This window comes from Passer domesticus, chromosome 3 (assembly GCF_036417665.1).
Source record: "Passer domesticus isolate bPasDom1 chromosome 3, bPasDom1.hap1, whole genome shotgun sequence".
NCBI lineage: Eukaryota > Metazoa > Chordata > Aves > Passeriformes > Passeridae > Passer > Passer domesticus.
The window spans coordinates 65,786,935-65,800,344 of NC_087476.1; the positions used below are offsets into that span (position 1 = coordinate 65,786,935).

The window sequence follows — 13,410 nt, forward strand, 5'->3', positions numbered from 1 at the left end:
CTCTATTTACTCTTGAGAAATAAAATACCTATGTTTCTGAGACACGCTTCAAAGGAATTAGAGCTATATTCCAGTTTCCTTTCTAATAAAAAAAATTATCCTTTAAGTAGGACTCTCCATATTTTCACATGGAGGTTCATTTTTTAAATTATCTTGTAAATATCTAGAGCATTTAAGCATGAAAACTTGCATTTATATCTCTCAGCATTTACAAAAATTATTCAAGATGGAGGTAGAATTCATAACTTAATATCTATGGCTTGCTACTGTTTCAAATGAAGCATCTTTAATGTTTTTCCCATTTCATTTAAAATAACTATGCAGTTGTTTATTTCAGATTTTTTTTGACTTTCAGATCACCTCTTATATAGTACACACTGAGCAGGTAAGTAAACACCAAACCAGCTGGTGATAATAAAACATCTGATGGTATCACTTTTCACACCTGGGGAGTAAAAATTCTCTTGCTCTGAGACTTTTTTTCTGAAGGATTCAGCCTCAGGCTGGCTGGGCCAATCTGCCCTAGGAGCTGTGCCTGCAAAAAAAAAAATCACAGGAAGGTGAGGCAGAGTGGATTTACTCTGTAAACACATATCCCTGGTTCAACAGGTTCACCAGGTGTAACTTATGGAATTGTGTTAGTGAAGTTTTTCCAACAAAAACCAGAAATCTGAATTTACTCCCTCCTGGTAAGCTAAATAGCAATTAGGATGTGTACACAATCTCTGCTTTTCAGAAAGAGTTCTGCTATCTTTGGATAAACTGCATTAAGAAATGCCAGCAATTACCTGGCACCTAATAAATGCTTGTAAAAGCTAGGAGGAAATAAATATCTGCAAGAAAACTGGAACATCATCTTCAGTGAGAGAGTGATGCTGCCCCTTCCTTGTCATCCCAGCTGTGAGCTAAATTGCCCAGGATTTCACAATCTCAGTCAATTTCATTCACAGCCAGCAACACCAGAAAATTGCTTTCCAATGGAGACAGAACTTTACTCCCTTGCTGACAGCCTGAATGTTAAAGAGTAAAGAGGCAGAAAAAAGGGCTGAAAACCTCCAGAAGAAATATGGACAAGCGGCAGGGAGACAGTAAAACACACAGAGAAATTAGAAGCAACAATAGTTTCTGCTCCCTAACAGTGATACCCCACATAAAATTCATACTTACGGACTATCAACATTTTTCTGTTATATCCCACAGAGAAAAACAGAACTACATTTACTCCTCCAGGTTTTTCCATGGAGGGTTCTCAATCCTCCTGTTTTTTTTTCTCCCAGAATGACACAGAATTGTAAAGAATAATTTCTTAAGTAAAGAATTTCTTAAGTAAAGAAATAATTTTCATAGGCACACCTATGAAAAGATCCATTTTAAAGAGCAACAGTGGTTTTAAGTAAACATTACCTATTACCAGGCAATTGATTAAAGGCCTCATCTTCTCATCAACAGCCAGATTCTGCTTGCTGCCATTTTACTAATGAAATACTCATTCCAGATCATCCTTCTAAATAAAAAATTCTCAAACACCTATTGCCAAAATCATCAAAAGAATGGCAGAATGGTAAAGAAAACTGCTGGGGTCGGCTGTTACTCGTCTCTGCCCCAGCACGGGAAAAGGTGGTTCTGGGCAGGCCGCGCTTTGAAGAAGGAGTCTGGACTCTTGGTTTTGGTCTTCAGTTGAGTTTATTGTTCCTTATCTACAAAGTTTTTCTGTCTGTCCAGCCGAGGTCTGATCAGCAAGACAGCCAAGGGCACTCTCTCCCGCCCACGGGGCGGTTGTCTCTTTTACAGTAAAAACTACGTATAAGATATTTACCTTCAATTTCCAATACTTTTCGCCCTTGTTGGCAAGTGCACCTACACCATGAACCAATCCACACATGCCAACATCATCCTGAACATGGATGCCAAGGAGAAGAAAGAAGAAGGACAGGGCACACCCAAATCCCTCCCTCTTGGGGCTCCCAACTCCCATGTACAGAATTTCAAACCCCCCTGTACAAGGTTCAAAACCCCCCTGTACAGTGCTCCAAAAGTTTTTCCCTTCACCCTGTGATTACTACTACTTAAACTTTTGTGGCAATTCTTCATATAAGGTTGGCAATTTGCTCCATGAATTAAGATCGAATTTCCAGGTGTCTTTGGCTTCCTGCCAGGGTCTCTGAGCCCCTGCCAGGGCTTTGAGACATCCAGGGCATCCAGAGAGATGTCCTGGGCTCCGACAGAAAACTACAAGAAAAAACCTCCAGTAAAAACTCACGTGACTAACCAGACACCATGATAAGATTTTCTTTAGCTTATTCACATAAGTAGTGTACTGTTCATCAGACATTACTTCAACTTCCTCCCAAAGCCTAAAATTTGTGTCCCTCAGCCACTGAAGGAGGCAACAAACCTGGCAGTCTGCTGGCTAATAGCCATTCATCAAGTTTAGCAGACCAGTCACTGTGGGTAGAAGTAATACTGGGACTTTAAACACTGATGACAGTTGTGTAAAAATCTTTAATCTAGAAGCTCTGTGACTTTTTTTTCTTCTGGCAAAATCACCTTTTCTAAAGGTAGATTTCCCTTGCTACCATGGCGCTCACAAGAAATGCAATTAGAAATGAGTGACATCCAGATGTTTCCATGCCAAGTTCCTTTTGGGTACTCAGGCAGTAGGTCACAGCAAGAGAACCAGAGCTGTGCTGGCAACAGCCATTTGCTCAAAAAATCAAAACAATTGAAAAGAGAGTTGCTGCCATCTAGTTCATCCACAGTATTCCACTTCATGGCATGTGCCTGCACTGCTGGCACATCCTACCTCTACTTCTGCTCACAGTTCACAAGACTGAGATTTGTAGCTAACTCATCAATATCCTGGCTTGGGCTATCCCAGCCACGTGCCATTCTGCCTAAGCAACATCACAAAACTTAGAAAAATACAACAATTTTTCCTGGGTTTAGCCATTATTATGTAGGGCACAGTGTGGGGAGTTCACAAAAGGAGAAGCTTTTTGTTTGGATGGACAACAAATGGAAAAGAAAAATGCATTAGTTACAAAATACAGAGATTACTCAAATTAAATACATGAAAACAAATAAGGACTAAAACCAGGTCAAATTCTAGCCTCATAATTTGTCTTCCCACTCTTGCTCCTGTTGCCTCACACTCCCTCTTCACTTTCAAGAACTTAAATAAAAATTTGCTTAAATGTCACTTCTTACACTGCTTTGAAACCAATTTTCTTCACAACAGAGGCTACTAAAAGCATTTCCCTGCTCCAGCTGGGGTGATGTAGAAAAAAATGAAGACACATAAAGGACAAAAAAAATATTGAACCTTTGAACCATTCTATAAAAAGTGATTCCTATTGGTAAGTAAACAATGGTTCCAATTCATATTAGTTTCAGACTATAGCTCAGTACAATGAAACAATTCAAAGGAGTAGTCAGATATCCTAGTTTTATGGGATAAACAAATCAAAAATGTGCCTTTGAATATTTTCATTACTTAATGTATAAAATGACCAGATAACTTCACAGTTAAAACCCCAAGTACTGAAATCAAAGGATGAACTCTTATTGATGTTAAGTCCTTTTGATCAGGACTATTTCACTAGAATACAATCAATCAATTTTGTTCCAGAGCTCATTATTTCTTATTCTTTTCTCTAATATCACAAGCATTCTTTAGGCACCAGGGACAGTTAGCTCTCACATTTTAATGTTAATTATGGTAATCTCTGTAGACATCATCACCTCTTAATTCATAATGTAGGCATAAAATATCAGTGCAGCTTTCTATTATGGTAGCACATGTCACTGCACTCTAGGGGGTTTTTGTGACATCTTACTCTTTAAAGCCTTTTTTACAATTCAGTAATAAAAACAGCTAAGAATTATATTTAAAATAGAAAGGCATTTTATTTTGTGAATGAGTTACAACCAGTAAAAAGAGAAATTAAAGACTGAAAAAAAAGTGCTCTCTCTTGTATCTTTTTCAAAGGTAATTCTAATTTCGTACTGAACCAAATATATTCAACCAAGTTCTTGTTTACCACCTAATTAAAGATGCACATCAATCAAGCAAATGCTCTTTTTCCCATAGAAAGAAATTCTGTGCTCCATCAGCAAAATACTGCTCTATTGCCTCCACAAGGTAAAAAAGAAGCATCTCCATTTTGCCCTGGATTATTCTTCATTCACTCGCCTATCTACATTAACATTTACTATGGAAGGAAGGACTTTTACTAGAACATTTTCTAAGCAGGAACACGCATCGTATGTGACTCTCCTAATCATTCCCACTCAACACCCACCTTAGGTTATAAGCTATATTTCTGGCAGTGTTGTAGGAAACTGCCTCACCAACAAGCCACAAAGAATTTGTAAATACTACATCATAAATTGTGTTTCATTTGCAACCACTGAGAAACAAAAATAATATTTCCAAGCAAGGGAGTACATTTTCTTTTATCATTACCTTAATTTTGTCTTAGGGAAAAAAAAAATGATAGCAACACATTGGTCAAATTCCCAATCACTCCATAAGCATGAGATATATTATATATATATATAATGCAAAAAAGGTACTAAAGAAACATGGACCTCAAAAGATTGTTGTCAGGACCCATGGCTACTCTCATGTAGTGACTCCCCTGACTATAGATTGCTAATTGTGTATTTTCCTCCAAAATGTTTAACAGGCATACAATACCACAGTTACAGAGGTTGTTGTCTGAGGAATTCACTTACACATTCCAGTTTATCTGCATTTTACATGCAAAACATGTAAAAATTATTTTTCTTTGTCAGATTTAGGAAATATGACTCACAAAAAGCACACACCTAAAATTCGTCTGGAAATAGGAAACTAACTAAATGGCTTTTCTTATCAGAGATATTCATTTCCATTGCACCTAATTCTGCCATCAAGCATCATTGTCGTCAACATATTATTTAAGGATTTTGTAATTTCAGGTGGCATTCCCTCTCTTGCACTTATGTAATGCCTTTCTTCTGAGAAGTGCAGATGTTTTTATACAAATAATAAGGTATACTACATCTACAAATTAGGAACTTCTGCCTTTCACAGACGGCACTGAAACAGAAACAATACGGTCCAGATTCACAAATTTTCTGAAGTCATCTCTCAGAAAAGATTACAATAACTCTAATTTACTTTGGAAAATTACTTCATCCTAAGTGAACTCTCCTGCAATTTGAAGCCATCCTATTGCAGTATTATCTAGCACAAAAGAGAAACTGATTGTTTTGGTTTGGTTTTTTTTCCTGAATCAGATTTTGGTTAAAGAGGTCATTACATCTCCAAACCAAGTGAATATTAATGCCATGAAGGTATCAGTCATGACTCCTAGCTGTGGAAAGACTCCATTTCACATTTACGAGAAATTACTTTCAACTCCTGCTGTGCTTTAAAACCACATTATATATTCTCCTACCTGAATGACCAACAGAAAATGAGTTCTCTAAATATAAGTTTAAATGTAAGTTCACTAAATTATGAGTGATCTACATCGAGTAAGAAAAATCTGATTCCTCAGAGCATTGTCCTCAGCCTCAGCATAGTGCATTGGTTTTGGCCCCAGTCAGAGGCAGGCTCTCCTCATCCTGCTGCAGCCCAGTTAAAGCAGAAGCTCATGTTTTATGAAGAAGAAAGATGACAACAAAGCTCAGAGCAACTGTTTCTAATTGTGATTCAACAGAGGATAAATGAAATCAGTCCCAGGGCTCACATGGGAACCTCCTTTGACAGAGGAAAACCTTCCTTTCTCATTAATTCACATAATAATTAATTCTCATTAATTCTCATAATAATGGCAGTCCTATTAAGTGGAGCAACATAGAGGACAGGCTCACATCAAAAGTTTTCATGGATAAATCACTTCTTTCCAGCCTCCACCACTGTAAAGATCCTGCTAGTGGTGACAGGACTCAGAATTTGTGGTCCTAACGCTCCCTGCAGCAACAGGGATCCCTTTAGTACAGGATGGGAAAAGGTAATCTTAGCTGGAAAACCATGATCTGATCATACTCAGAGATTTAACTGTACAGGCAGAAGGACTGACTTTTTGCTTCTGTTTAAGTTTTGGTTTTGCTTTGGGGAGTATGGGGGGTATATGGGTATTTCTAAAAAAATTTTATAAGATTAATCTTCATAGTACTCCTCTGAATCAATAAAACCATTACAAAATAAAGGCATTTTCATCAGTTTACTTCAGCTGATCCATCACCACCAACAACAACAAAAAAAAATCTAAAATAGCTAGTATTTTTGGGCTGCTTTATTATAACCAGCAGAATGGTGAATCTGCCCCCAACTGTTAGTAATTAAAAAAACATTTAACGTTGCATATCTTCAAAGTATTAGAAATAATTATGTGACAAGACTGTTACAGAGCACACTTACTTAATATAGCTCAAAGAAATGAGATAAGAGTTACTAAGATGGACATATAAGGTTGCCTTTCAAAGAAGGTATACGTGTGAGAGAAGGGAATGAAGGAAAAGACCCTCATCTACAAAAGACTACACAGCCCAGAAATATCCTCTAGCAGAATTTGCAGCTTTTTACCTAATCTTTGAAACACATAGTCATGCAGATAAGGCAGCATTAAATGGATCACTGCTGCCTCTGGAAAGGAAGATAAGTTAGCCTTTGGTACTTAGATATTCACTTTCTGACAGCTGTTCTTCTTTCTCAAAAAAAGTCTCTGCCACGCAAAGATTACTTGGGATTGACAAGTCTGTGCTTTGGAATAAACAAGATCTTTACTCTGATAGGATGTTTGAAACAGATGTTTAAGATCCACACAACACTATAGTCTATCAGGTGTACTATATAACTTGAGGGGCTCTCAGGGAAAAGGTCCCACAAATACCTACGTGTGCCTGACAGTGGTTATGAATCCCTGCTATTCCAAAAGATACCAAGGGGAAGAAATCTTTCCCTCTCACACTGCAAGTCTAATGAGGAAAAGACAATTCTCCTTCCTACCCTGTGAGAGGGTGGAGATAAAGTGCACAAAGAGGAGACACGATGGTGAGGTTGGTGTAGCTGATAAAGTGGACTGGAGAAATTCACACAAAACAATGCTAGGGCCTAATGAAAGTACAAGGTGGTTTGATTTCTTAAAAAAATGCATATCCCTTTGGGATAACTAACTGTTCTGCAATGCATGTGGCATATCAGGACTGCCAGCATTCTCACAGCTATTATCAATCCACAAACTTCCTGCTGTATGAATTGACTGGAGATGGGGAAAAAAGCTATACAGGGTCCCAAATTCCTCAGTGCCACTTTGTTAACCTCCAGTGCTCAGCCTGTTGCTCTAAATACAGCCTGTGCTTCATCTGCAGCCCTAAAGGGTGGGTGCCCTCCTTGACATTTACTGTCTCCTAATCCAACCCAGGATGGGACAGTGGACTCAAGTGAACACTATGGAATACAAACATTTTAAGGCCTGTGTAATTTTTAAAATTTTGTTAAATACATGCCCATAAGCAGAAATTATCAAAAGAGGCTGTCATTAATTGCAGTGGCTGCCACACAAGAGTGACAACATGTCACCAGTAAGTTCTGGTGCTGGATTATATTATTTTGTTTCCCAGGACATGTTCTTGAGTAAAATCATCCCAAACACATAATGTACATGCAATTTTACACACATATAGAGAAAATAATTTGAAAATGACTAGTCAAAAATTGCCACAAAACATTTTCAGATGTGATGCAATGTAACAGTCCCATACAGGGTACAGGTATCCTTGACCATAGGATCTGCTAAACTGACATTTAATTGCAAAGAGGTGCTGAATCTTTGTTAAAGTTTACTGTTACATACATACAAACATTCCCTACTTCAAATGCAGTTTTCAGATATAACAGTTCAGATTTTCTGTTTGTAACATTTGACACCAGCCAAGCTCTGCACATTTCTTTTACCTGGAGTAATGGATAGCTTGATGTCCTGCAATATTAAAATAGAAATCGGTTGTGTGCTTCATCTCATCAGTATGTCCAGAGACTTCAATCCAGTGTGCTATTGGGAGGCAGTAAACTCCATCTACTATGTTGCTCTGGTTGTAAACACAACATCGATCATGATGGGGCCCACTCCCTAGAACAGAAGAAAGGACAGTTGCAGGCTGTGTGTCTGGATAATCTTAAAAAAAACAACTGCGGGGAGATTTGAACTGAGCATTCAAGGCAAGGAATGGTGCTTCCTGCTTCTTCAAACTGCATTATTAACAACTGAAATAGTGGCAACAGAAGCACTGCCACAAAGCAAATGTTCAGCATTAAAATAAAATGTTGTAGATTATTTTTAATGTATTTTAATTTATTGGTTATTTTAAAACCCCCACAATATTAAAAACTCCTGAATAATTTACAATGTAAGAATAATTCATTTCATTTAAGTTCCTCATTTGATGTTTCACAGTATGTGACTTCAGTGCTTAATATTCCTGCTCAGTGACTTCTCTCTAGGGTGTCAATATTGCTGTGTCTCAGACAAGCCATGGCAGCCTGACCTTGGTTCAGGCTGACTTCTAAGGAAGTTGCCAAGATATGGGAAAGACCTCAGAGAAATTTCAGAGGACAGCTATGCATGCTCAGAAAGGTAAAACCACAAAAAAAAAGGTAGGACTGGTGACACAGGGCTTGCTACCAGCTTAAGGATTCAAGAGGAAAAACATCAATGTGGAAAGGCATCAAAGCCCAAAGAAGGTGGCAGTCAGCAACATAGAAACAAGGCAGGCTTGTTTGAAGGGGGAAAGAAGGGTGGCCTTCTTCCACCTCATTCACAGCTGCCTGGCCAGCTCCGGATTCCTGCTGCAGACCAGACACAATCAGATATCTAGCCAAGGAGTTCATTAAACCCTATCTGTCTTTTATGTTTGTGGACCAAAAAGCACTCACTTTGCTGTCTTCAAATGCATGTCTCACTTTGAGAGTCTGCTCATACACAGAAGAAGCTGCCCAAAGTGACCCACAGAGAGACAGTCACAATTGCAATGGCGAATGACCACAACTACCTTAAATGGCCTAGTTTAAAGCAAGATTCTTTTTCTTATGATTTTCCACTAATATTTATTACCCCTTCTTCTTCTCTTACAGCGATAATGTGAGCTTTAGTCAGAAAACCAGTTTTTAATACCCTGCCAGAGTAAGCAACTTGAATTGCAATGGGTCATATCATCAATCAAAAGGTTATCAGTCTCCAAAAATGCATGTACATTCTCCTCCCAGCACCATTTTTACATACTTATTGTAATACTAATTGCCACGTAGGAATAATTATCATGCAGATCAGAAGTGACCTAGTCTATGGCTTGCTTAAGCCTGCTACACTTATACATTATTAATGATGCTAAAATATTTCTGAGAAAAATTATGCCCAAAGGAACATCTTCAATTTCCCATTGCACATAAATGCATGACCAGTTTTCAATCACTACAGTTAGTGAAATTTGCTAGAGCAAGAGCATTTTGGGAGACGTATTAATGCAATGATTAGAGAGTAAGAATAACATTTAAGAGGAAAGCTCAAACCATCTCATTTCCAGATGACATGCAGGCCATTTTATCATAATTGTGAAATATTATTATTTACCAAAATGAAAAACAAAATATGAGGTGGAAAACTATTTTCTCTTTCGCATTGCTAAGCAATTATATATCACATAATTTTTTATTATTTTGATTATAAATAAGGTAAACAAGATCAGTACAGTTTCAGGAGCTACAAATCTCACCACTATATTTTTATCTCACATTTATAATTGTTTACATATTCTTACCACTTTTAAACAATACAAGAAGACAACAGCATATATGAAATACAACAGTGTAACAAAATCTGTGAATGTTTATGACATTTAATTAATGATTTCATGCATTCAGCAAAATACAGCCACAAACAGCACACCTTGCCTTCCCCATTCTACTCTCCTACCACTGTTTGTAGAGATGCACATCACTGTGGCCATGTCCTGTCATCTCGGGGCTGGGTCTGACCCTGACCCCCACATGCCCATGTCCTGCCCCAGCCTCAGCCTGTCCCCAGGAGATGCCTGATGCTCGGGGCTAGGGCTGCCCTTGGGCCCCTGGCTCCCTGCTCCTGACTGCCAGTCCCATGGGGTGTCCCTGCAGTCCCTAGGGAGTTGCCAGCCCTCACTGCACCACAGCAGTTTTGAACCATGTTCTCAGGGCCTCTGGATTTTTTGCTACTCCCAGCCCTGTGTTTCCTTGTACACAGCTACCCACCATGTGCTTCCTACTGCCCCACTTCCAATTGCTGCTGCTTGAGGTGCGTGCACTTCTGCCAGTTTTACAGTTCATCATCCTTCTCCTTCTCCAGTTTTAATTCTCCTTCCTTCCTTCCTTCCTTCCTTCCTTCCTTCCTTCCTTCCTTCCTTCCTTCCTTCCTTCCTTCCTTCCTTCCTTCCTTCCTTCCTTCCTTCCTTCCTTCCTTCCTTCCTTCCTTCCTTCCTTCCTTCCTTCCTTCCTTCCTTCCTTCCTTCCTTCCTTCCTTCCTTCCTTCCTTCCTTCCTTCCTTCCTTCCTTCCTTCCTTCCTTCCTTCCTTCCTTCCTTCCTTCCTTCCTTCTCTATGACCTTCCTCCTCTTTGCCTTTTTAAGTGCTGCAACCTCCCTGTCTTGTAACCGTACCACCTTCACCATCATTAATTCCCTTAAATAGCCTAAAACCACATATGAAATGGATCCAAGTTGCCATAAGATGTTTATTTCATTTGTTCCCTCAAGCAGGTTTGGTCAAATCTCATTCTGAAACACTTTCTTGTGTAATAAATATTTATCACTGTTGATTTTTGTGCACCACTGAGCCTCAGCCTTCCCGCTGTGGCCTACTGTCAGACCTGAATCTCAAACAGTATGGTTCTGAGTTGCCTTTAATAATCAGGTAGCAGCTTGCACTCACATAATATTTCATGAGAATTGCCTAGTTCTTTACTACTCCTTATGTTAGATACTGATCTATGAATTAAACAACTTTCCTACTGAAATAAGACATCTGTGCAACAGAATGTACATCAACATATTTTCAACATATACATATATATTCACACACAATATAGCTTCATACAGGAAGGAAAGAGTGCTACAATCTTCAATAAATACTTATTTAGGGAACAGTATGATCAAAGTAGACTGTGTTCAGAAAGCTGAATTCACTATACTTCTTAAGGGAATTATGGGAATCTGCAATTACCAAAAAAGATCAGGTTTCACTACCCAGGTGATATCCACACGATTACAAGTGCTTCTCACCACAGTTTGCTTCACAATATGCATTTAACAAGGAAGTTTCAAAATGAGAAAAAATTGTTTTCTCAGTCCACATCATGCTTCTGCTAGCAAAATCTGTCTCAGGAAATCCACCATATTTTGTATGCCATAAGACAACAATGCTATTTTTATACTATTTCAACTTTTCTGTTCCTAGGCACAATAATAAAGCCAAGAACATAATATGTTCTGTTCACCTGTTCATCTTTGAAAAAAAAAGGAAAAGAAACACAAATGTCCTTTGAGAGGGGCTCACACAACAGCAAACACATGGTTTTACAGCTGAACCCATTTCTATATCAGAATTTTTCTTCATCTTGTTTTTATTCATATTCCAAGTGACAAAACACCAGTTTAATTATTTATCATTGGGAAGCAAATACACAATCATCCAAAAACATGTAAAATTCAACCATAAAAAGAGGTAAGTTAAATATTTGAATAGTACTTATCTTCCCATTAATCAATCATGTTGGCTTTCCTAATTAAAGAAGAAAAGCATTTTGGAAGAGTTTATTAGAATATACAGGTCCTAGTTTAACTTCTGGGATAGTATTTTATTTCCTTTAATAAGGTCCATTTTTTTTTAATTTAAACCCATCTTTGTGAGTCTTCACACAAAAATGCTTATCTGAAAGAGAAAGTTTAAAATAAGTTTCTAGGCATTAAATTATAAAGTTTTTCATTATTTTTGCACTGGTTGCAAAACTATGCAGATAGTTTTGTGCAGAATCCACTGACATAGGGAATTGCTGGAGAGCAAAGCAACCAAGCAGCCCCACTTACAGCCCTCACAGAGAGCTCTTTCAAAATCTGCATGACTGCAGTTTATGGCTCCTTGTTTAATGCATATGAAGGATGATCAAAGGAGCATAAGAAGTGGCTGTACAAATAACTAAACAAAAGAATAAAACCAAAGATCACCATATGACTGATAAATGGTGCTGGTAAAAGGAGGAGACCAGAATTAAGCAAAGGAAAACTTTGGTTTTGATCCTCCTTGAGCAGGGAAGTTGGACCAGATGACCCACAGTGGTCCCTTGCAACCTGATTAATTCTGTGATTCTGTGAAAAACAGAAGCAGATACAGAAAGTAATACAAGATGTGCAAAGATCTAGGACTGAAAAAAGGAAAGCAGAGACTAGAAGAGGATGTTCTGAAATTCAGTCTAATGAGGCACAATCATGAAACACAAAAACCTGCAGTTACTATTTTATTACAGCTGTACTGCAGACATGAAAGAAGTATAATTCAACAGTCTGCCAACAGCACAGACTCATCTTGACACAGAAAAGAATTGCACACAGATTGCACAGAAGAGTCAGAGTGGAGAAATTACCAGCTTGATCTTAAAAGATAAACAAAATATGGGTCAAATGAAATTCCTTATCACCATTAAGAGTGGTGAACAAAAAACACATCAATGAAAAAAATGAGATTGCTTCTCCCACTGGCTCTGCAGAGCTCTTTGCAGCAAAGGCTCTGCTCAGCCACTGCTCTCCCAGTTACCAGCTTGCTGCACACCTTGCTCCAAGTTAAATTTTTTTCTATTCTGTGTTGTGTAAAGGAAGGTATGCAGGAACTACAGGGCACAACAGCAGCCATAAAGGTGCTGCGTATCTCATCCCTGCCCTTAGCCTGACACTAAAACACAGATATGCAACTTCCCAACCTCCAAACCCCAGTAAGGTGAGGGTGTTTCTCAGTTCACTGCTGCCTGTTTAAAAACCACAGGGCTACTTAGATAACCTTAGAGAAACACATTAACTAACTAACCAACCCAAACCACAAGCAGCCAGGCACTTTTCAGATCACCTACTCACAAATCAGTCAGAGGACAGACTAACTCCTATAATCTTTGCCATAAGTTTTGCATGAACCAGCACACTCTAAGTGTCATTTCAAAATTTTAACTATGTCTAAATATTTTAAGTAATTCCATTTGTATCAAACAGTGCCCTTTAACAAGGTAAATTAGTATCTTAAGCTCATGCTTAGAAATTCCCCTGGAAGAGCTTAATATTATAAGCACTCTGGGGGCAGATAAGCAGGGAGGCATCAAGGAATAAAATACTTTTATAATTTAAAAAAATA

The 13,410-nt window shown here is 38.3% G+C and overlaps 1 protein-coding gene across 5 annotated transcripts in view; it reads right to left on the reverse strand.

Annotated features, from left to right (window-relative positions):
* The window catches only part of EPM2A (EPM2A glucan phosphatase, laforin), a 43,408-nt gene that overhangs the window by 16,274 nt on the left and 13,724 nt on the right, over window positions 1-13,410 (reverse strand). For 4 of the 5 annotated variants that reach the window (XM_064413632.1, XM_064413630.1, XM_064413629.1 and 1 more), the window contains exon 2: window positions 7,949-8,123. In XM_064413632.1, the coding sequence (XP_064269702.1) occupies window positions 7,949-8,010 (62 nt within the window). In that variant the 5' untranslated portion in view covers window positions 8,011-8,123. Of the gene's footprint in view, window positions 1-7,948; window positions 8,124-10,273; window positions 10,408-13,410 lie in introns of those variants that run through there. The other variant, XM_064413633.1, reaches the window with a different exon arrangement.